Source organism: Taeniopygia guttata, chromosome 18, assembly GCF_048771995.1.
Source record: "Taeniopygia guttata chromosome 18, bTaeGut7.mat, whole genome shotgun sequence".
Classification (NCBI taxonomy): Eukaryota; Metazoa; Chordata; class Aves; order Passeriformes; family Estrildidae; genus Taeniopygia; species Taeniopygia guttata.
In genome coordinates this window covers 6,653,737-6,679,326 of record NC_133043.1, presented here as the reverse complement: position 1 = coordinate 6,679,326, position 25,590 = coordinate 6,653,737, and the positions used below count along the sequence as shown (strand labels likewise).

Sequence of the window (25,590 nt, the reverse complement as noted above, 5' to 3'; positions counted from 1 at the left end):
AAGAACAGCACAAAATATAAATCACACCCCAGAGAGAAATGAGATACAATCATCATTCAGCTTTTTTGGATTCAGGTTGGTACCAGAAAGTAACTGCAAAATCCAACTTTGACAGATTCCTCACTATGGATGACTGCAAAGGAGTTAAAAACAGTATTTAGAGTGAAATAAACTTAGGGAACTCAGATGGATTTAAGACTGGTATTTAAAAACCCAAATAAATTCGAATGAGTAAAGCCAAAGTGATTGTACCACAAATTAAGAGCACCTTAAAAGAAATTATGGAATTTTAGCAACTATAGTATTAAACAACTAAGGTGGTAAAATATTTTACTCAACAGTACATGATGCAATCACAAATTTTCTATCAAAGCTGTTGCATTTATGATATTGAATTCAGTAAATGTGTTGCCAGACTTCAGTTTCTAAAGGAAGAGTTTGGTCACCTTTTTTCTTTTTTTTTTTGTTTAACACTGAGACTAAAACCTCAGTAATCAGGCAACCACTTTCCAAATTATGATTCACTCATTTCAGACAGGAAAAAAAAAAAAAAAAAGGGCCTATACAAAAAAGGGAAGTATATTTAGTTTGTTTCTGTTTCCTAGGTGAGAGTACGGAAGATAAGAATAGTAGCAGTGACTTACACTGAAAAATAATTTTAACAAAACAACAGTTTATAATAAAATCCAGTTTTTTCTGTTCACATGGAAGTCTCTAATGGTTGTCCCCTAGCAGATATACAGAATGAAGAAAAATTTCTCCCACAGAAAGAATGGACAAAAAAAAAATTCAAATAAATGTTAAATAAATGCATGCCTTCCCCAGTCACACACTTTGAATACAAAAGCTGGCCTCTTCAGCCAGGCTGTGTGGATCACACTGGGCTCCACAGTGGTAACTTCATCATTTTCCCATAAAAATTGGTGCTTTTGCACTTCAGAAAGTAAAACAAAATATACAAATCAATGCACAATACACACCTACTCTTTGCAACCAAGGCCAAGTTCACAGAAAACAAAACACTAATTATAACTCAGTATTGAGGTGCTTTCTTAAGCTCACATTACAGACTCAGCATCTCATTTTGGACTTTTCCAAAGTCCTTCATATTTGGCTGCTCAAAATGAAAAAAAAAATTATTGAAAGCTGATACACTCCACTCCCATAACAACAGCACCTTCTTCCTATTACAGCTGTTAATTTCAAAATACAACCAGCAGCAACAGCGGGAGGAATGTTTCACTCACTGAGCAACAATATGACATCTCCAAAATCTTTCAATTCGTCAAATGGTCCATTCATTTATCCTGCACCTGCTCAGACTAGAGGGAAAATCTTTCTTTGCTATTGTTCAGTTCAACTCCTTGAACCAGGGAAGTGAAACGCCTGGGACCTCCAAAACCTCCTGTCAACAGCTCTGCTGAAGGAAATACCCTGATCCCAGGCAATTCTCCAGGGGCTGGTGTTTGAACAGCCCCACACTATCAAACTCATTGGAACGAGGCACTCAAGTGGCACCCACAAATTACCTGAGACTAATCATCTGTCACTACTTGCAAGATCATTAAAAAAATGCTACTTTTCTGTTTCTGCTCCCAAATTAATCTGAGAAAGAACGGGACAACAAAGAAAACACTTCACATTTAACAAGCTGACTGCATTGAGCACCTTTTTTTTTTTTTTTTTTTTTTTTGAGCATAGCAACAAACAGGTCTACATGGAAATATCTATGTGGTGCTCTTACAAGCCTGACAATCTTCTTATGGAATCTTTTAATTAAGCATCACTATTAGCTGGTCAGGAAACTTTTGCTGTAGAAGCAGCTCCCTCAGTAGCTTGGAGGTGAAATCTGTAACAACAACCACAGTAAAAAAAAATCCACAATAGCTGTTAGTCCAACAGCTGCCACTTCATACTAGAAAAGGCTGATCAAATTCTGACAGTTCTGAGACCTGTAACCCTTTTTTCCACATTTCTTCCCAGTTTGTTGTCCTCAGAAATCTGTGTTGAGAGACATAACACGAGCAGCTTGACTCCAGCTGGAATGGCAAGCAAAAACAGCCTTACTGGAGCCAGCACTTCCAAAGATGCTCCCAAATATGCTCATCCACTCATTTCACTTCACAGAGAAAACAAAGAATGCACAAAAAGCCAGGGATGCATTTCTCCACCTGTTTGTAATGTGCACAAACAGCTCCATTCCTCTCCACATCCACCTGAACTTGTGGCTGCACTTCTGAAGGTCAATTCCTCGGCATTACTGCACATTCCAACAGGCTGATATCAACATTCCTTCCTAGAGAGCTGGGTCCTGGGCTGGTGACTGAAATGAAGAAGGTTGGTGGTGTGTGGAAGCAGAGTTGTTAAACAGCTGGCAACATCTGTGTCCCAGCTACTATCACACAACATTTACTAACTACAGCCAAAACACTGAGCAATTTTTGGACTTGTAGCAGTTTCTACATCCATTTTATTTGTTCTGATCTGTTTTCAGCAAAGCATGGTAGTCACAAGGGGAGACAGTAGAAAACACATTTAAGTAATGCCAGGCATTTAATATTTCTTTTGTAACAAGATTAGGCTTCTGGTAGTCCAGAATGCCTCTGATTTGAAGAAGTAACAGAAACACATAGAACAGAAAATCTTGGTAACTTCTCCTAAGCTTATCCACACTGTAAACCATAAAGTCCTCAACTCACCTCAAATAATGCTTGATAATATTAAATATAAACTTCTGCTAGTGACAATATTGCAGAAATACTGTATCATTACCAGTTATATCCTTAATAATTGTAATTTCCTTCACTGATGTTTTGTTTTTCCTGCAATAGTCAGCTAACAGAAACAACACAGCAGCAGGGAGATTATAATATATGGTAAATAACAAATTGAGAATTCTGAAGAATCACTATGAAAATATGAATTAACTTCATTTAGAGAATTTGATTTTCTAGTTCATTGCTAGTGATTTTCAAACAACTAGATCTGTCTGAATTGAAAAGAAATACTAATTCATAATTTATTTCAGTACATCATGCTATACATATTTGAGACAGAAGATATGAAGCTTAATGGGGCAAGAGTAGATTAATTTTTCATTCATGTACTCGTGGACTCAGCTTCAGCCAGCTCAAGTACACACACTCCTCATCCTGCAGACCCCCTAGAATGCCCTGTGCAATGTACTGCAAGCCTAGAATACCCAAACTTTGCAAATAAGTAAGTTCCCTTGTTGTTCTTTTTTTCATTTTAGATGCATAAACATCCTCACTGACTGACAATACATCAAATCACAACATTTTAACATACGAACAAAAAAAGTTTTCTTCCATCAAGTTGATAAGGCAGTGGAGTTTGCAAACTGAAGGATTTCTCTAATTAAAACCTGAGAATGGCTGTGGAGTTCACATACCTGCTCTCAGACACTTTTTAACAAGCACAGTCAATCAAAATATTCAGCTGAATTGTAGCTGAAAACCAACGCTGTCAGCAGCCAGTTCATCCTGTACCACCCTAACCCATAGTTCAGTTCCAATTCAGAGGAAAAGAACTCAATCTTCAGGTGAAATTACAGGAGATCAGTGAGCCTTGAAGGTCCTGCTCTTCTTGCCTGCTCCCAGCACACTGCCCCACTCAAAGGCTGGGCACCTTTGTGAAACCATTCCTGCATATTCAGCTGCACCAAGTGAGATCCTTATCTGGGGGTTACCGAGCTGAATGGCTTCACAGAAGATATCCAACAAAGGAGAGGAAAAAAAAAATCAACTTGGAATCTCTCTCCTATTTTACATCAAAAAGCCAGTAGATTAGCTCTTAGTTTCTCATCAATACAATTTTCTGAAGAATGTGGGAAAGAAAAATCCTCACAACACCAAAACACAGACCTTGCCCAGCCCTGTTCACAACAGCTTGTGAAATCTGAGATAATCAAAGAATTATGTAAGGCTGTCTACAGGTTGGAATACAACTTCACAACCATAAATAGTAACCTGCACACTAAACAAACTCCTTTAAGCAGCTTGTCTTTCAGCAAATCAACAATTCTATTAAAAAGAAAAGGATTATATTGACAAAACTGAGTTAGACAAAAAGCATTAACTTACTGAATCCAGAAAGCAGAGATAGGTTCCTGAGCTCTGCATTACTGCTTGATTTTTAGCAAATCCAACTGAAAGAGAGAAAGCAAAGATAAAAATACGGAGGGGTTTTTACTGCTGCGTCTCTTTAAATCTTAATAAAGTGAGGAACAAACAAAAGAAAATACAAAAATCTGTATCACATAAAGTACCAGATTTTTCCATATTTAAAGCAAGGTAATTTGTGAATATTGAAACAGGATGCCTATGTCAGTCACCTTCTCTGAATGAGTATCAGAATTCTACAATCAAGTAGAATAAGAGTACTTTTGCCAGCCCTCCCCTAAGACATAATATGTAATGTGTATCTTGAAGAGGGCAGGTTTTATATTCAGAACCTCAGCTTGTAGAACCACAGAAAGCTTTGGGCTGGAAGGGACCTTTAAAGGTCATCTAGGCCAACCCCTTGCAAAGAAGAGATGCTGAAAACCCTTGGCTGTATGTATATTCACCTTTTAAGCCCTAAAAAATACCAGCAAATCATAAGAGGCAGAGAAGGACCAGAAACTGCTGGTCATGTTCTTCCCATCAGGGTTCTCAGAAGGACTCAAAAAGTTCTGTTCCTTGGTTTTTGTTAAGTATAATGTTTGCAAATACAAAAACTTCACGTGCCATTTATGTCAAGGGATGCAGAGAGGAGCCAAAGCAGGCTGGTTTATTAGATACATACACAGAGCACAAAGGTGATTTATTTATACCATAACATGTTGTACCCTCAATGTCACTTCAGACAAATGACAACATTAGCACCTAAGGTCTCCTAGTTTCTGACCTCCCGAGACTTGGTGAATCTTTTTATCAACCCATTAATTTCAGGAAGAAATGAATAAACCAAAGAATAATTTTTTTCTTGTCAGCTTAATTTCTGAAGCAGATGACAGTTCTGGAGGATCAAGCAAATGGCAGAAGCAGATAAATAGGAAGGAGCAGGAATCCACACTTGAAGGTAAGGATGGGACTGCAGCAACCACTGGAATACACCCACAAGGTGGGAATGCTTACCTGGGATTATTTTTGCAGGTAGACAAGGAGTACTTAAGAACATTCTGATCTCTGAATTCTTGCCCTGGGCATCATTCTAAGAAAAGCCCACACTATATTCAGTGTTAGTCTGAAAAATGCTGCATGGATTCCACTTGGTCATATGTGGAACACTTAAACTCCCTTTGGAGCATTTTTGGAACCAAGTCAGGGAATCCAGCAAGATCACCCTGACCTGCAAGATAAACATTATGAAGACATGCAATACTGTTGGGTTTTCACTCTTCGGGGGAAAAACTGGAAATGTAAAGCCAAAAAATCTCACCATGAAGTGGAGCAGAATAATTTTAAATAATATTATCCACAAAGTTTCTGACTTTGCATTTGGAAAAAAAGCAGAGTTCTGTAATTCTCTTATGTTTTTATGTGTTACAAATTTAAGTTTGCTCAGGAAACAGATTTAACTGGGCTCAAAGGTTCCCTTAGTTGTAATGCATGTGCTCCTTGGCTATTTTGCTGAGCTGTCCAAGTACAGAAAAAGACTTATGACTGCATTTCTTACTGCCTCAAGGAACATTATGTCACCTACCACCAGAACACAACTAATAAACGCTCTTCCTTATAACTGTGTTCTTTTTTCTCATGTACTTTAATCCTCACCTCAACTTCTCTTCATCATGGATTTTTTGGATGTATTATTTTACAGGATGTTTACATACTACCTTTTACAGGCCTATGAATATGGAATCTCATCTACACAGTAACTCTCAGTCTCCTTCCTACTGGCAGTAAAAAAGCAGCTGGCAGAGACTGGAGCTGCCACAGCAGCAGAGCTGGGTCCTGGCACGAGCAGTTTTAGTGGGAAACAACTGATGCAAGTCAGCAGGTCTGGACATGCCAAAGCAGCAACCCCCAGTCCTGTGGAGGTCCCTAGTAAAGCAAGAGAGAAAAGAACAGCACAAAAATGATGACAGAATTAAATCTGAAAACTTTAAACACACCAGTACTATCAGAAGCCACAGCAGCTGTAAAGTGGCCTGGACTTATATTTCAGGGCTGTCATTAACATACCCAAATATTTCAACAACCTTCAGTGGATAATAATGAATTACAAGGAATCAAAAATATAAGAAAAGAGTGAAGGAGGCTTCAAGGCAACTAGAAGGTGGCAATTATATTACTCTATGAGCTTTCTGAAGTATTTCAAATCTCATTTTCAAATAAACTACTTTAAATAAAATCATGAAATATCTAGTATTTGCTATGAGAAAGAGCTGGAAAATATTTCTTGCTGTGTTTAAGACAGAAACATCCTGAAGTGTTTCATATACTAGATAGCTTTTAGAGGAAAGAAAGAGAAGAAAATACACATACTTTTTAAATTATTAAGAAGGTAAATATAACTCCCCATAGAAGAAACTAGGTATTAAAATTCTTTCACCACAACAAATTCTGTGTTTGGCATGAGTAAAAAAAATTTCTTTAATATTACTCTACTGAACAAAATGAAATGTTTGTGCCAGGTCTCTGAGTTTTGTAAGGCCTGCTTACTTGGTGAAAAGAGCCTGTTCCCATGGTTACAGCCGTAAAAACTTAAGCCTCAGTGAGATATTAACATTCCTTACTCTTGGAAAGAAAAAGGTTTCCTTTTTTTAGGCAAGTGACCCTTTCTTTTTTCCAAGGTTCCCCCCCTTTCTTTTACATGTTAGAAAAGAATCAGAAATAAATCCTAATCTTGTGTAAATAGTTGAAGATGTGAAGCCTGACTAGTACATTGTTTCTGTACCAAAGCATCTTCTTTTAAAGGCAAGACTCCTTCCAGTTGTACCTAGTCCTTAACAAAATGAAAGTAAATCACCAAAAGCAAACAAATACTATGGATTTCAAGTAACCTGCTTCTAAAATTTAACAACCATGAAGTAAAGATGTCCTTGTTTTAATGGTGGCCTGAGAGTGTCTCCCACATGGATAAACCTGGGTTTGTTTTTTAGCAGAACTGTGCATTTCACACTATTATTCAAATTATACATTTAAATAGTGCACAGCCCCTCCCACCCCCAATTTATTAAAGATCTGTTCAGTCTCCAGCTGTCCCAACATTGACAAATGCATGCTAAACCATAAAATAATCTGACATATCCCTACTGGCACAATGGAATTCACAACTGGAACTCAGTTTTAGGTTCAGTTTCCTGAAGTGCAAAGGTGAACAGACGTCAGAATTCTAAAATGTAACAAAAACCCATCCTGCTTGTGTGTTCTGGCAAACTAAAACCTAGTTTATACACAATTGATACAACACTCCAGTAGGAACAAGACTTTAGACATAGCAAATGTTTATAAAAATGGAAAACATGTTACACAACACGATGGTATTAGCAGAAATATTACTAACTATCTTAAGTATCAGAATGAACAACCTCTGAGATTATTCTTTGACTTAAGAAATTGAAACCTACTTAGTTTCTTGATCATCAACTATTAAAAGAAGTCAGTTTTAAAAAGAGACTGATCATACAATAGCAGAGGGGAGAAAAAGAAGAAAAAATTACAGGATTATGAGTAATTCTTGACATTGCTCAACTCCAGCTGTATCAGTTGCCCAAAAGAGAAAACTTCCCTCCGAAAAGCTTGTCTGCCTTTTGTCATTACCAGCCCAATAGTTCTAATATTACAAGCTGCACTGTCAAAACAACACCAGTTCATGCTAAAGGTATTAAAATACTAAAAATATTTATAGTAAGGGTTATGCTGTGTTACTTCAGTATTGCTATGTCTGACAACTATTTAAAAACAGATGTAAAGCCTACAGTCAGGAGAAATGACAGTAAATAAAGCCAGGGGCCTCTGCCAGGTTGCAGATGAATTCAGGGCACAAACTCCCAATTTATTTGCATGTTTCAACAGGGGATGAAAAGAAAACTTTCTGAAACAGAAGTGGGCTTTTGCCTAAGAAGATCATCTTGAGAGATTGTAATAAGCCAGAGTTTCTTTACACTTCAAACAGGATGTGTAGTGAAAAAACAGAAACTGTCCAAATTTTGTGTTACAGTGTTTCCAAAGTGTGACATTTAAGAGACAACTTCAAAGACACAGATTTGGAACCAATGATTTAACAATTCCTACCTGTCTACTCATTAAAAAGTCCAGAATGACTGAAACATTGGTTACACAGCTCCAGTACAAAATGTGAGCACACTGTTCTTCCTTTGTCCTGCTGCTCTTCCTCAGAACACAGACGTGGTCTTCCAACTTTACTGTCACTCTACAACAGCTTCTCCAACTGCCTTTTATTTTTATTTCACACTTTACAAAGATTTTGTGCTAAAACCCCCTAAACATAAACCAACCAAAGCAAGCAAAAGAAAATTATGTTAAAGAGATTTGTTTGTAATCTCCTGCAGTTGGAGATAATTCATATTAGCATGTAAATGAACAGGGAATCCCATCATACACCTGTCTGACAGCTCACCAAACATATTGGTTTAGCCCTTTGAGTGAATACTTTGGACTTTAGTGAGAGCTTTTAGCTCACATCAAAACTTCTGAAACCTCTGGTTTGATTTGATCATTGAAGTAATATCAAAAAGGTATTTATTTTCTACTTCAGAGTCTATTTTACTGGACTGAAAGATATGCATTTACTTTTAAAATCTTTATGCAAGGAATTTTTAATGTGTTTTTTCTTAGAACCCAATCTCCTGAAGATAAAACAGATATCAGAAAGCCACAGTAAAATTGTAAGCATTAACAACATTGTGTATACTACAATTAAACAAAATTCTTTTGCTTTTGCAGAGTAGAGCACACAAGTGCTAAGCCAAGTTCTTCTTTTCTTGATATAAACAAATTCTACAGAGCTCAAAGCAACAGGGCCAAATTCAAATTGGAATGAGTTTTCAAACAGAGCTCTAGAAAACAATGTGGGTTTTTTCTATTGCAGTGGAAATGGCTACAAAGACACTTTTCAAACTAAAAATCAGAAGGTGCTTGCAATAAGAACCAAACTCTCACAAAATTAAGCTACATACCACCTCGAGGCTGAGAAGAATTGTTGGTTCCAATGATTACTGAAATACCAGCTTCTTCCAACTTGATCTTCCATTTTTCAATTATTTCAGCTGAACCATCCTAGAAAAATAATGACATAGATGCAGCTATTTTAATTTGTGTATTGAAGTGAACCAAAAATTCTTGTTAGAGACAATATTTACTTGGACAGTATTTAAAGAAGGTCTGGAACGCACCTTACTGGCATCATTAAAAATTGACAGCTCCATGGTTCCTTTAAAATCTTGTTCCCAAACTGACTTTAGGCATTCATCTAACCAGCATTCACTGTTGTGAACAGGCAAAATGATAGACTACAAGAAAACAAACAGACATCCACATGCATGTCAGGAAGCATATTTTTGTTTACTTAGTGTATATTTAGTAGAAAGGAGAAGCAGCATATCCTTCTGAAACTAACTTTCACCTAGAAATGCATCTTAAAAATATAAAAGTTGGCGAAGAACCTTATTTTCATTACAAGTATATTAGTTGCTTTCTTCTCTATCAAGCTTCTTTTGAAATTAAGTTCCACAAGATGGTATTTGGTGGAAGCCCAAGGAAACAAGAGAGACCACTGAAGCAAACCCACAAATGAAACATCTGTAACACCACCCTAACCTGCTTCTTGTATTCCTGCATTTCTTAAGACACTCCTCACTTTTGTCCTCCATTAAAACACCTTACTCATCAATTTCTCTTCAAGCCTAATTGAAGATGCTCATATATGCAGCTGGACCCTCGGGCTGCAGCCAAGTTTTTAAAAATTATTCCACCTACAACTGCTCTAAAGCACAGTGGAAGTTGATCAGTGAGGTAATTCCATACTCTGCCACCCCTGCTGCAGCCTTTCCTCCTACAGCCCCTTGCTTCAGAGGTGCACACACAGCAGCAAAACATACCTGAAAGATTTGAAAATTGGTTAGAAACCAGAGAGGAAGGCTTTATCTGTTCAAGTTTAGTTACTCATCACTGAGCTAATTATCCCTAAAAAATTACCCCAAAATTCTTTCAGTGTTTCAGAAGAGAACACATTTCCTTCACAACATGCAAAGGCCTGAGAAATCAGCCTCGTGGAACACTGGCTGTGTCTGAAAAGAGAGAGCCAAGTCTGTACCTGCTGAAATCACATAGAGATGGGGAACTTAATGGCCTAAGAAACTCCTAAAGAGTCTCATGGGACATTTCAAGAAGTCCCTAGAAACACAATTTAAACTCCTCATTATGTGGGGTAACCACAAACGCATGGTTGGAAGAAAGAGAGGATTTGTTCCTATTGTGAGCAGGAGAGAATCCCAAGAAACAAAACACTGGGACTCTGAAATGGAATTATTCACTGTTTAGTGCCATGTGAACACATGTGCACCGTGCAAATACAGGTGCACACATCAGAAAGCAGATTTTTGGACACTGAAGGATGTACACACAGTACAACCCAGTCCTGTGTAGGGTACAATGATTAACATTTCACAGCCAAATAAAATAGCAAACATCTAAAATGAATGAACTTTCTGATTTTTGACAGGATGATGGAACATCTCTAAACTTTTAAGCAAAGTAGGCTTTTGATTTGTGTTTTAGAGAGATAAATAAAATAGGGAGAAACAAATGAAAAGTGAAACTGATTACCCAATAATTACAACATATAGACAAAAAAGATTATTTCAGAAGTGTCTCAGATTAGTACTTTGAGACTAAAGAAAAAAAGCAAAAATCTGAGATTCTGAAGTAATATACTCAAGATTTTAATATTCTTTATGTGGACATGGCAATTAAAATATGACCCTACACATTGATACCAATCAATCTAAGATATTCATTCAGGAAATAAGAGTTCCACAATCCTTCCAATTACAATATAAACTGATGCAGTTTTGCACATCCAGAAAAATCAGTTATTTTTCAATTTGTATTCTGATTCACTTAGTAAAAATTTGACTAAGCCATCACCAACTATCTTGCCATTGGTTTGAAAACTGGAACTTCTTTGCCTTTTTTCCGTGGTGTACTCCTGTTTTAAGTCAGGGCAGCAGTGCAAAATAGCAAGGTGATGTTTGACCTCCCTGTTTAGTTTGAACTGAAAGCAGAAAAATGTACTTTAAGGGCAGCACATATAAAACAACACATAAATACCTGATGGCACTGAGGCGCTCTGAATTGAACTGCTTATAATATATTAACATGCTCCTTAACACATTACTGTGAGCAAATTCTACTTTTACAGAACCACGACCACCACAGAGAACTGGACACCTGCCAAACTAAGGCCCAGAGCTGAAGTGCTGATGATACTTCTGTGTAAAACCTGAAAAATTAACAAATCCATACAAATAACTGTACTTAGCAATAGGATTAACACTTCAGAGTATTGCTGATGTTATGTACTAGAGTTTTCTTAGGTTCCACCATTCTTGCTCAGCTCACTGGTTTTCTGTGTTTAGTTTTAGTTTGAGGATAAATCAACAATCTAGACTTTCATTTGTCCCTCGTTCATTACCAGATTTGTACCCTGGCTTAAGAGTTGCAACTAGACAGTCATAAATTGGCTTTTAATGTCGTGTGACCATATCAGAATAATTCAATCTCCTTGGACCATTTAAAGAATGGAAAAACATGATCCAGGGCACTATTTCACTTACAGGTGCAGTCTCATAGCAAAAATACCAGCTGGTAGTAACCTCCAGAGACTGTGTCTGCTTCTCCTGTCCCAAAACAAGATCAACCACAGCTCTGGCATTGCTGACAAACCCTCTCTCCAGGGTCAAATACCAACCTCACTAAGGTACTCACTAAAAACAGGCATAAGGAAACCTAGAATGGTTTTTCCAGTGTCATTTTCCTACAGTTCATGCCAACTCCTACTTCCCATTCCCAGCAGAGATGATTATTCTAGTTCTCCTCACAGCAGCCCTTATTGTATTTGAAGACTGCTACCAAAACAGTGAACTATAGAGAATGTAAAGGACTCCTAAATTTTGAGTATTTGTGACATAAATTACAAACAACTAATGTGCTTTTGGAATTACAAATCCTCTGAGTGCCAATCTGTGTGATCTGAGTCAGAATTACCATTTTGCTATGTGAGGCTGATTTACAGCAGCATCCAACAGAGCGGAGTTTCATGGCCTATGAGCCAAACATGACTCTTAAAAAAGAGCTGTGAATCAAAGCTGGACTTGAGCATTGTGACAGTACCTGGTTTCCCCTGAGCTCCACACATTCTAGACAAGTATTATATACACTTCTGTATTTTTATATTTCTATTTATATAGCTATATAGGCATAGATATAGATGTTGTATATTTAGCTACGTGTTTCATTTATACATAAGTGCACATCTATTTAAAAAAATGTATTTATATAATATATATACACACTACACATATACACACACTATGTATATGTATATGTATATGTATATGTATATGTATATGTATATGTATATGTATATGTATATGTATATGTATATGTATAAGTATATGTGTGTGTGTGTGTATGTGTATGTGTATGTGTATGCATATCTGTGTACATGTATATACATATATATACATAGCTATATGCGTATATATATGTATATGTTTATACATATATATATATACACATATACACACACATATATACACATATATACATACATATATGTATGTATATAGACATATGTATGTACGTGTATATATATGTATATAAGTACGGGAAGTTACAGAAGCAGGAAGCGTTGTAGGAAGATTTTACGACTTTCCTTGCCAACCGCGTGTACCCGAACGCGCCGGGGCCGCCGCTCTGCAGAACCCGCCGGCACCGAGCCCTCCGGGGAGCCCTCCCGGGCCAGCCCCGGCCCCGCCCGAGCTGCCGAGTCCTCCCCGGGCCCGGGGCACCCCGGCCCGGCCCCGCCTGCCACGTACCACCTGCACGGGGGGCTCGGGGCTCCCGCCGGCTCTCCCCGGCTCCGCCATCGCCGCCGCCCCGCAGGGAGGAGCGGGAGGAACAACCACAGAGACGGAGGCGGGAGCGGCCGGAAGAGGCTCCGCTGGCGGCGGCTGCCGAGCCCCGGCCCCGGCCCGTGAGGGCACCGCGGCCCCGGCTCATGAGGGCACCCCCGGCCCCGGTCCCGGCCCCGGCTCATGAGGGGACTTCCAGCCCCGGCCTCGGCTGTGGAGACAGTCTTACGGAAAATCACACTGTGAAAAACCAGTGTCCGCAAATGACACAGAGGAGTCCTGCAACTTTATTCGAATAAAGGCAGAGGCCACACGCCCGCGGGGTTTTGTCTCTCTCCCTTTTATCCCAAACTCCCGGCCGCTCGTTGCCCTCTTCTTTTCCCAGTGCTGAGGTATTAGGAAGGTACAGCCTTCCCGAAGCGCCTGCCACGTGTTCCCCCACTGAAACTTGTCATTTTCACAAAGTTTAGAAGTCCAGGCTCCTGCCGACCCTTGTCATTTTCAGCAGCCAAGTTGTGTGAGCTCTGCACAAATCTGCTGCTTGTTAATAGAGACATTAAAATCCATTTCAAAGACCTTAACATCCATACCCTGACTTATCGAATTGTTTCTTAAAACATTAGCACACATCTTCCCTCTCACACTGATTCCTCAATTGATGCTGACTGCACTTCCCCGCCTGGTCTCTAAGCTCAAACTTGTAAATTTTCAGTGTTACAATACTTTTTCAAAGTTATTTCCCACACTGAGGTATGGTGACAGCTAGTGGTATGCTTGAATTGAAATTTGTGGAAATTGAAACAAATTTTTCGCTTTGGAGTTGATTATCGTACATATTCCTGGAGAATGATAATGGTAATGCCAGTGTTCTCTAATCTCTTCAGTCTGTGCTTTTCTTGGTCTGAACTACTGTGTTCAGTGCTTTTTAAATAAAAAAGCTTCTAATTACCTCTAAAAAGGAAAAATTGCTGGTGGTAATGGTGCCATTTTCATAGAATCATGGAATGTTAAGGGGTTGGAATGAAAGGGACCTTAAAGCCCATCCAGTGCCACCCCCTGCCATGGGCAGGGACACCTTCCACCGTCCCAGGCTGCTCCAAGCCCTGTCCAGCCTGGCCTTGGACACTTCTATGGATGGGACAGCCACAGCTTCTCTGGGTACCTGTGCCAGGGCCTCACCATCCTGACAGGAAAATATTTGTTCCTGATATCTAACCTGAATTTCCCCTCTTTCAACTTGTACTCATTACTCCTTGTCCTGTCACGGCAGTTCCTGACAAAGAGTTCCTCTCCAACTTCCTTGTAGGCCCCTTCAGGCACTGAAGGGCATTTCAAAATATACTGGAAAGTATTATTGATCATTTATTAACTGAAATCATGGTTGTGCAACCATTTACTCCCTTGAAAGTATTCACAGCTAAAAGGGATTGCAGCACCAGGCCCTGTACAACAACCTATTCAGAATTTTTAAAATTTGCACAAAGCAATCTTTGTTAAGCAAAATCCTGAGATTATCCCTTGTTTATTTGAAGAGCCTGTTAAACAGCCAGACAATTCAAGGAGCAAACAGAGACGAGTTATCTTAAAATGTTGGTTGGCACACGAATCTGAGAACTGAGGTGAGGAGAACAGCCAAGCAGTAATTCACCCTTGGAATCTATTTCAAATTATCTGCACAGCTTCTCACCATCCAGCCTGAGTTTAATCTCTCCATGAACAGCACTGTTAAATATGATCATTCCTGTTTCTGGCGACAAAGGCTGCTGGCACTGTTATGTTGCCTGCGTGCCTTGCTTTATCTAGGAAAGTGTAGCAGAGTATTGCTTTACTCACCCTAAACCAAACAAAAGTCCTAGTCAGGGACAGCGCCTCATTAAGTGAAGCAAAATGCAGACAAAGCCCTTGCTGCCTTCCCTGTGGAAAATACAGAACCAGTCAAACCCACCAGAAATGTTTTCTAAGTTATATTATGTAGCTGACCACAGGGAGTAATTAAATAAAAACTTCTGCTTAGAATGTGATTTTTGTTTGGGGTGGGTTTGGAAAGACATTCAAAGGCCCAGAAGCATGTGGAACCTATTCAGTGGGATTGTCAGGGCCATCCCATTCACTGCCCATCCCATTTTCACGTGGGGCAGAATGGGAAGAGATCTCCCAACACTGTCACAACAAACTCATTAAGAAGCAAGCAAAGATGAGTTGGTCCTAGTCCTACTTCCAATTGCTCTGTGTTAAAGATTTTTCACAGTGGTGGGGGGCAGCTCACAAAACAGTACTCATAGATTAAAGCATTGCAAACTCAGACATTTCCCATCAAATTAATGTTTAGCTTTTATTTCTGACAAAATAATCTTTTGAGGAGTATTACTGTGAACCTAAGATTTGCAATTTCTGGATGTTTTAACTATCAAATAGAAATTTTCCTCATCTTAATGGAAAAACATAATATCTAGAAAGTCAGTTCTCAGTTTTTTTTACATATAACTGTCATTTCTAAAATGACACAGACTCACAGTATGTACAACATGGACATATTGACTTGTGAGGGCAGATCCCAGCTGATTTCACTGGAGTTTAAAAGAAGATAAAGCAAGATTGCTTGTGTAGGCTATCAGTAGGGTTATTGAGGCCAAGTAGCCTTGGATTAATTTGAAAAGCTGAAATAATAAGTGGGGTGGTAAAAATGCATCTGTACAAACAAATCTCTTGTGTTGTGGAGCAGGTGAGCAACTTAATTTGGTTGTATCTTTATTGGAAAGACAGAATGAGTGAGTATAGAGTGTTCTTTTAACATATTTGTTGCTGAAGTTCCAAGCTCTAGTACTGAAGTATTTCCAGAACACATTGTGTCGACAGGATCATTCAATGGAGTAGGTAAAAAATTCAGCTCAGAGCAAGTTTTGAAACCACTTCTATTCAAAGAATGCTTTGAGCTTCCAAAAATGCTCTGTTATTTTCATAAAATGTCACGGTTGAGTGGCAAGAGAAGAGAGGGGCAATATTTCTCATTACAGTACAAAGCAGCAGAAGGGGACTTGAGAAGCTCATCTAGTCCTGGCAGCCTGAGACAGGATCAACTCACAAACACCTACTGGTCTATGGGGCTTCATAACATCCTCAGCCACTTTACTGCAGTCCTTGCTCTCTCTGCCCATAGAAAGAATTTCTTAATAGCCAGCTTAGATATTGCAGCATTTTCTAAGCCTGATGAAATTTGACTGGCTAAGATCTTTTCCCTCTGGCTAAAAGATGCAGACTTCTGTGATCTCCCCAGTTTTGGAGCTGTTGAAGCTGAGCCTATAGCATAACTTATCCCTTTTATACAGATGCCTTTTGCTCTCTCTCTTTCCCTCCATAGTGTTCAGCTCCACACTTAGAATCCTCTTAGTAACAGCATCTTAATATTTTACCTTAGGCAAGAATAATCCCACTTTGCTCCTACCTTAGTAGATTTGGTACTTTATCTGCATTTTAGACCAGATGTGAAAAGTTTTGCAGGGCTATTAAAAAGAAAAAAATGAAACAAGACCCTTACCACCCTCCCCTGCTTTCTTGCAGACCTAAAAAAAGATTTTATAATCAAACTCCCTGACTAAATAGTAACAAGAAGGCCAGTAACCTGCCCAAAGATAAGAGTAGAGTCTCTTAGAAAGGACACAGGCCCCCATCCCTTCAGCCTGCATCTCCACCCTAAGAGGCTGCTCTGCCCCCTCCTCCAGGGGTCCCCTGATAGCCCTCTCCCAGTGCCTTTATCCCCTGCAGCTGTGTGCCTTCTCAGCTGCTTTCTTGCTAATGCCTATGTTAACCCTTTCTTTGCCCGAGGAGATTGCAAATTCCATCATAAATCCTTTAGTCCTTCCCAACCTGCACGTCCTTTATGAAGTTATGATTTTGCGAATTTGCAAATTTGTTGAATTTCCCTCCCATTCCATGCACTTGTTGAGGTTATAGACATCTGAGTGGATCAGTGATGTTTTAGACCTTTGTTTATTCCCCTGGCTCTGTTCTGGATGCTCTCTGGGCACTTTGCATCTCTGCTGGAGAATAAGCCCCAGCACCAGTCCTGGTGCTCCTGCTGGGGCTGGACCAGAGCAGGATTACTTCTCATGTCTTGCAAGCCATACTCCTGTTTGCACAGCTTAGTGCAGTGTTTGCCTTTTCCACAATGCCTTGACACTGTTAACTCCTAATCAGCTTGTGATCTATTATATCCCCTAGATCTTTTTCTGCATGAGGGAAACAGTATTTTAGCAGTTTTATTCCAGTCAGCCACATGAGAAGAAAATTACTGAAGTAGTGTGAGTGAGATTATCTGCTTTGTGCTTCAATGCCAGGATTGTTTACTGGTTTCCAATTAGCTACATGTGTATACCCTGTGAAGGGAGTTGCATAAGGGCTGCTAATGCCTTCCTTTGGCCTTCAGAGCATTTATTACTAGCAGGGACTAGTACCTAATAGTTATTTGGGCCAATTTCCCTGTGTACTCAAGACTTCAAATGCTCAGCTGAAATTACAGGCCTAATTGCTCTTACAATTTAGACATATTGAGTTTGGGTAACCTCACTGAAAAATGCTGCTGCTCCTTAGAGAAGAAATGTTGTGTGATACATTTCTTTCTCTGAAACATTAGCTGTCCTTAGAAAGGATGTTGCTTGTTTTTTCTTTCTTCTTTTCAAATGAGTCAACCTGAAGAAGGCAGTGGTTGTTTTGATGAGGCGGTAAATACCACAAATATTCTGTTAGCTGGAGTACTGGACTTGGGTAGCTTTGTGGGTGAAATAGAAAGCTCCCATTCATTTCAGTACCAGCCCACACCTCCAAACATACACTCTCCTGGACCAGCAGCCATCCCACCCCTGTGTGCTTCCATGTCCTGTGATATTGTGCAGGTTCCCTGTTCTGCTCAAGCCATTCTCCTCGCTGCTCCAGCTCAGGCTTTTGAGGGTACCTTTTTATTTAGAATAATTTTGTGGCATTAAGACTGCAGGAGGTGGGGCAGTGACAAGTCAGAAGCACAGTTCTTCCAAAGAAGAAGCAGATTAGTACAGTTTTTTTCTTTGCCAAGGGCTTTAATATTTGAGCAACATTATGCAAAGTTAGACTTTAATTTGGTAATCTTTTCCTAAAGGAATGGTTCTAAATAACATATTTTTTTTAAAAATAGAGTAAAAGAGGCAAATTTATTTTTTAGCTTTTGAAACCTCCTGGAGGATCCAGTGATAGGCATGTGATTATGGTCTTAGCACCTCAGTTAATACAGTTTGGGTTTTTTGTTAACAAACCAATCTGAAACTCAGTAAATAAGTTATTTGGAGGGAAAAGGTTCTTATTTACAAAAGATAGCAAGATTCAGATAATGGGAAGAGATAAAGGGTGGCCTTGAATTCCCATTTTCCTGTGTGCCACCACTGATAACCCTGGAAAATCAATGCTTCTACTTGAAGAAGAGCAAGCCTTTCACCTTTCCAGCATTCAGTTTAGGTCCTTTGTTTTTCAAAACCATGCCTCTGATCTTCTTGATGACTGAACTGTTAAACACTTGCAAAATCAAGTTATTCTGAAGAGCTGAGGAAAGTAGGAGGAAGTGTGTATTTCCCAAAGATTCCCTGATAAGTTCATACTATTCACAGACAGAATTTTGTTGAACTTCAGTACCTTTGGGAGCTTAAACTTCTTTGTGTGTAAGTACAGGAAGCATCTGACATTTTAAGATGGGAAAGTGCTTAAAGAAATAAATCATATCCCTCCAAAGGAATGTATACATAACATGAACTGGGATTTGTATAATATAAGAGATCCACAGACAATGTATTGGATGCACATCTTTATATGACACACAGGAAGAGAAATGAGAAACATTTTGAATTATGAATTAGCCAAAGGCATCTAAAGAAAAGATACAAGAATTGTATAGCTCTAGAGAATACAGCAACATTCACTTAATATGTCTTCATTGAAAACAGAATTCAGTAGGTTATTTAGATCTTTATACTGCCCTATAAAAGACATTTTATTATGTCTTATTATATATTTTAATATCATCTAAATACTAACCTACTCAGAAAACTGGGTCTTAAATTACAGTTTATTGTGACTAATTCAGTTTCGGTTTTGTTTAATTTTCAAGCCAAGTTTGTTCTGCATTTTCCTGTAAATGCCAGTTCATCACACTCACCCTGGGTTATGAAATGAAAAGTTTTCACATTCAGGGGACATGCTGGTGTTGGAGCACTGAGCCCAGCTGGGGGCAGGGTGGGAGGCAGTGGCTCCACCAGGCCCTGGGGACTGTATTGTTGGCCAGGGGTCTATGTACAAATCACAGGCGGGATGGGAGTGCTGAGGAACTCCTCTCCAGCTGTTTATTTTCCAGCATCAGCCTCATCACATGGTTATGGCAATGGGCAGATGCCAGCAGCTCAGGTGCCCAGGAGCAGATGAAGAACTCAGTATTATAACTCACTTAAAAGCTTTTTGACTAATCACAAAAGCAAAAGCATATAGACAGGAGTTCTATCCAACCACTATAGGCACACGTACCTTTGGTTAAAACAATGCTTGCTTATTTCGAATACAATACCTGCTTGTAAGCCTTAAAACACAATGCACAGAGCTCCATTATTGACCTTAGAACTTCCTAATATCTTACTAGATATACTTTTCTATAACTTAGGGATTTATTTTGGCCAAGCATTAATACATAGACCATTGTTTTATTTGTCTTCACTTTCTACTTCCTATATAACTTTTCTGCTGACAAATCTTATGGTTACTGTTTAGCACTAACACAGTTCTGCTGTCTCTGAGGCCTGCCTTTTGCAGCTATCCCAAACCCCTCTAATTTTAAGGATTCTCACAGGACTGCTCATCTCTGCTCCTTCTCCCTGGGTTCAGGGGAGCTGAGGAGGAGCCGCAGCTTTGTGCAGCATTAGGAACTGGTGGGGGCTGCCAGCAGTGGGACCTGGGTCTGAAAGTAAAGGACTTGAGCAAATCTATGTGCACAGTGATCTTTTCAAAGGATCACAATAATTTTGTGTGAATAAACTGACAATTGTGTCAAGTTTAGAGTTTTTTTAGGTAAGGTTATGACATCTGTGACTTTACAGATAGAATTTGACTATCAAAAACGTTTTAGGAGATCTGTGGAGACTACATTGCCGTGCTAGCAGGATATAAGAGGTGACAGTAAATTATTTCACTGTTTAGAGGCTCCCTGGTAACATCATCCTGATGCCATTAGAGCCTGCAATAAACCACCATGCACAAAAGAGTCTGCATCTCCCTCCCTGTGACAAAATCCTTACTCATCTACTTCTTATTCTTTCCACAGTGAACACAGATACTTAACTTCCATCTAAACTTTCCCTTCCCAGATAAGGTACTATTTTTAATATTTTTTTTTTTTTAACCACAAGAGAAAGAAATTTAATTTCACCAGCTGGGAAGTCAAGATCCTCATTTTGACTTCAAGTGAAAACAACTAAAAATACCTTTTTGCTAACATTACTGCTTTTGCTCTGCCTGTTAAGACAGAGTTCAAGGATGAGAGTGCACTGAGAGCACTGGCCTAGAAGCAAACCCTGCAGGTATTTAAATACTGGGATATCTCTGTATGCAAATGGGAAGTTCCATACTGTTTTAGAACGTCCAACTGTAGAAAGTTGTGATTGTCAGTGTTCTCATCTTGGGTTCTCAGATTATTTATGCAGCTGACAACTCACGTGACCGTTGTGGTTATTATGCACGTAAACTTGAACTTTGACATTTCATCCTGTTGCAGAGCCTTGGTATGTGCATTCCTTTATCTTCCCACCATCCCTGCAGTTGCTGTTCATTATTGTCAGTGCTTATTAGTTAGAAAAGTCCATTCCATTTTGTTTGGGCCAATTAACTGGTGGAGAGAGCAGCTCTTCGAGGGTCCCCACTAACTGTGTATCACCAGCTATCATCCACTGATTGATTAAATAAACCTGAGCTCTGCTGCACTCTTCAAAGAAGGAAATTCTTGTTTCTCAGTTGATCAACTTAAAAAACTCTTCAGACTTTTGAATATTTCGATTTTTTATGACAAAGGGAAAAACAGACATTGTGTAGCAAATTAAATGGGAGCTGTTGTAGTATTTATTGTCAAAACTACTTTAGATTCTTTTTCATGTGTTTAGGATAGTGTCTTCCTAAAAAACAGAGAAGAAGAATACCAGGAGAGGAAACAGTCCTTGTGCTGCTTCAATATTGTGACCTGCAGCCTGTCTGAAAACATAACAAAGCCTTGATTGTGCAAGAGCCCAGCTGATCCAACAAGCAATGAATGAGTGAGCAATGGTCAACAAGGAGGAGTGGATATCACACAGGGCAATTCAAAAAGGTTGTAGTGCTGTGAAGTGAGAGAGGCATGAAATGAAACAGAACCAGAGATAAATAGATCATCGACCATTTGGGTTAGTTCTACTTTTTTTATTTTTATTTTTTTTCCTTGAAATGATCCTGCATGGAAAAAAAATGTGACTGTAAATGGGAAAGAGATATGTCTTCCAGTATGGAAGAAAATAATTCTTTCAGTCTGAATGACTGATAATTTTAAACCAGAATCTGATCTAAATATGAATGAGATCTCCAGGAGTGTGCTTGGGTCACATGCCAGGTAGTGCAAGCCATTTGTGTCAGGGAAATACAGACTGTCAGATTTTCACATTCATTCAAGCATTTGGGTCCATATAAGGCCCCACCAGACATGTCAGCATGAGAGAGGACGAGAAAATCTGACATGTTACAAGAGCTCTCCTCCAGTTCTTCTTGGGAGCACAGGATTCAACAGTAGGGAGGATTCCCTTTCCTTCAAAGACTTACATTGGTCATTTTACTCTTGAATAGATTCAATTGGATTTTCAGTCAGAATTCTGCATGAGAAAACGGAAGATACATAGACAAATATATGACCAAGATAACAAAATCCAGATTTGATACTTAGGTACTGCCTCAAGGACTTCTTTTAAAAGCATTAAAAAAAGAGTTTGGGTGACCATGGCATCATATAAAAAGATGAGACTCTATTCTGGCTTGATGGTGTTTCTGAGTACAAGCACTTCCTGATTTACTAGTCATTATTGTTAGTTTTATTAGATCATTTAGATCTCAACAAGACCTCTAACTACACCTTCAGACTTTCATGTTGTTTTGTTTTTGTCACTGATCTCACAACAATAAATTGGCAGAGTACCATGAATTTGTGTCAATTCAGTGCTCCTCATCAATTAAATTCAGCACCATAATATAGACAAATTATTTTCAGAAGGTCATGCAAGGTACTGAGAGAAGACTTCGAGAGAGAACCTAATTTTCCTTTCCCTTAGTCCACTATTTTAATCAGGGGAGCATCTCTGCTCAGATTTGTTGGCACCTAAATGAGAGTGTAATCTCACCTAATAAAGCCATGATAGTCAACACATGCTTTGAACCAAAGAAAAAGGAAATAAATGAGAGTCTCTTTCAGCAGAGTTTGCAAAATTGACAGTCTCATTTGAGCTTTGGGATTCTTTTGAGGAATTTTCTTGCTTCTGGTGCTAGAAGGGAGGAGGTGAAGGAGGGTCCTTTATCCCCTGCAGATACATCTGCCCTGCAAATACTGCCTCAAAGCAGCACAAAGGACCCTGCTTGTGGAGCAGCACAGATCGCATTTCATCCTCAGATCCATTGTTTTTCCTTAAGCAAATATGTAATAATGTCAGAATTTATGGATTAGTTATACAATCCCTGATCTGCTTTAACCAGAGGTAGTGCTGCTCCTCCCAGAATGCTGCTGACAGACAGACAGACAGACCGAGTACCTACACAGAGCTCTTTGCAGTTTTTCTCTGTTAATGTAATATTTGGTAAGACATTGCTCATTTAGTGTGTGATTGAATTTAAGAAGGAATGAAAATGTTTATGCTGTTAGTAACAACTGGACAAACCTCGCTGCCCCTTTCCTACAAAAACTGTCATTGAATTTAGGGTGAAATTTGGCTTGCAAAAACGGCTCCATGGACCAAATCTGCCTCATGGGAGCTTGTCAGCTCTAAAAAAATTCTTGTCATCAGATCTGAGGTTGATCTAGTCTCTGAAAAGATCTGCTGTTGAAAATTAAGTGTGAAATTTGAAAATTATTAAGTGGAATTATTTACCTTGCTACTTCATCATGTCTGCAAAAATATTCTCTCTCCTTCTGGTAACCTAGCAATGAATACCCAGTGCACAGTTATTTTTTCACAATTTGTAGGAGAGTTGCATTAAAATGCATGTCAGTGTCTATTTCCTGACAGGCATGTAGCAAGCAACACTGCAGAAATGTTTGTTTATCCTGGCAGGGGCTGGATTTGTTTAGTGTAACTTGCACCAGTTTTGTCCAAATTCTGACGCAGAAAGGAAAATATATTCTTGTTTTCTGATCAGTGTTACAAATATTCTCTTTAGGTTTGTTTTTATTAAGAGAAGGGACTGCTAGTGGATTTGGACCTATGTCCTCTGCTGTCATATTCTCCCTCCATGTACTGGAAATTGTTGAATACTTTTGAAAAACCGATTGCACAGACTGAGCCTACAGGTTGCAGAGTGGAGACAGGCTGGAGGAGCTGAAGAAAATGAAAAATTAAGCCAGCCAAGAGATATGCATCATGATTCATATCAGCTTCACCAGTGGCATAAATTATGTTTTCTAAAACAGGAAATTAATGTTTATTAAGTGGTAGAAATAAACAACTGGTCCTCTTGAAGAGTCCTCAGACTAAATGCTGTTTTCTGAGTACTTCTTGGCAGACATTTTAAATACCTAGGTTATTGTGAAATGAAAAGAAAACACTAATTCTTGTGGATGAAATGCACAGGAATATCCCCAAAACAACAATATGCTGAGGCCTCTTCAGAGGTTTTTGGTTTTGGCTTCAGCTTTTTGCAGACTCAGGCATGCAAGCAGGAGTTTCTGCCTGCACCCCAGAGGGCTCCCTGGGCTTAGACACTAAATCCTCTGCCTGGGTCCCCAGTCCCGAGACAGCCTTGCTGTGTGGGGTGGGAATGAGCTGTTTCTGAGCCATCTTTTGTTCTTTGTGTTACCTTTTTGATCCTCTCAATAGGCTGCTTGGGTCCAGACATCATTCCCTTCCTTGCTTTTGAGTTTGATGTGCAAAGAGTAAAATGCAAATTCCTGTCTGCACAGGTTGGGTTGCTTAACAGCTCGAGGTGTTGGGAGTGGGGAAATGGTGAGAGAAAAGCACCAAAACCATTGCTACCATGCTGCTGTGGCCTGTGCCTTGATCCAAACCAAGCTGTGTGCTTTGGGAGACTGGTCCTTAATAGGGCAAAGCCTGGGTTTAGCACTAGCACAAAGTATAGGTTTAATCTTTACTCCACCTTAGAGCTCTTGGCCAAAAATATGCCTCACTCAGCTTCTCCAGTCGATGTATTTACCTGGCTGAGGTGTTGAAATGAGGAGAAGTGTAGTCAGGAGTGCAGTCTTGTTCTGCAGCTGGCATGGAGAGGCAGAGATGCCTGGGCTGAGTTACCCCATCCTGCAGAGGGGCTTTGCCCTGGGAGACAGGGCAGGGCAGCACACCTGACCTCCCTGCTCAAAGGCTGGTGTTACTCCTGTGTCTTACCCTGCTTCATACCAGCGAGATCAAAATAGAGGCCTTGAGGAGAAAGGGAAATGTATTATTTTGTTAACAAATAGAAATTACACATTGGCCACACTACTGATTTGCCTCAAATGTTGACGCATTCTTGGGAAGTGAAGCTCCCTGCCTGCAGTGTCCATCCCTGTTTGCACAGTGCTGTGCAGAGAGGGCCTATAGGTGTGACTCTAGGTACACCTACTGGTTTGGCCACATCACAAGCCTGGGCATCTCTACCTTTTTTTTTCTTTTTTTTTCTTTCTTTTTTTTTTTTTTCCTTGCTGTTGCATCTTATGACAGTTTTTTTTTATTCCCAAAGTCTTTTTTGTTTATCTGACAATTAAATACCTGACAATAATTAAGTACCTGACAATAAAATATCTCTCTTTCATGCCTACAGCAAAATCCATTGATTTGGGTGGGAGCAGGTTGGGATCCCAATGCAAACATGCAGAGGTGGAAGCTGGATGTGTGTGCAGCAGGAGCTGCAGTTCAGGGGGAGCTGTTTGTGTCAGAGCTGCCTGTGTGTGTCCACGGCACAGGGGCAGCTCTGCTCCCCGCCCCCTCTCACAACTCATCTTTAATGCTGCCTCACTATTAAAAATGCAATCTTTAACACGGTTTCATCATAAATACTGCTGTCCTGCAGCTGGATTTCAGGCATGCCCTAACACCAGCTTCTTTTAGGAAAGATTTACTTACTTTTCTTTAAATGTCTGTTGTATTCCAAAGGCCAAAACTTTTCCATTCAAAACAAAACAAGAAAAGCAAGACGTGATGTAGTGGTTTAGGCTCAGTAGGAATTGTGCTGGGATATTAATGCTAAAGAAGTACTCAGGAGTGAGC

At 39.5% G+C, this 25,590-nt stretch overlaps 1 protein-coding gene across 5 annotated transcripts in view; it reads right to left on the bottom strand.

Moving 5' to 3' along the window:
* The window catches only part of B3GNTL1 (UDP-GlcNAc:betaGal beta-1,3-N-acetylglucosaminyltransferase like 1), a 94,521-nt gene extending 81,319 nt beyond the window's left edge, over positions 1-13,202 (bottom strand). For 2 of the 5 annotated variants that reach the window (XM_032751707.3, XM_072937117.1), the window contains exons 1-4: positions 13,070-13,202; positions 9,365-9,481; positions 9,149-9,248; positions 4,104-4,168 (exon numbers count right to left, since the gene is read on the bottom strand). In XM_032751707.3, coding sequence (XP_032607598.3) covers positions 4,104-4,168; positions 9,149-9,248; positions 9,365-9,481; positions 13,070-13,120 — 333 coding nt within the window. In that variant the 5' untranslated portion in view covers positions 13,121-13,202. Of the gene's footprint in view, positions 1-4,103; positions 4,169-8,243; positions 8,452-9,148; positions 9,249-9,364; positions 9,482-13,069 lie in introns of those variants that run through there. The other 3 variants (XM_072937118.1, XM_072937119.1, XM_072937120.1) reach the window with 3 other exon arrangements.
* Positions 13,203-25,590: the final 12,388 nt, after the last annotated feature.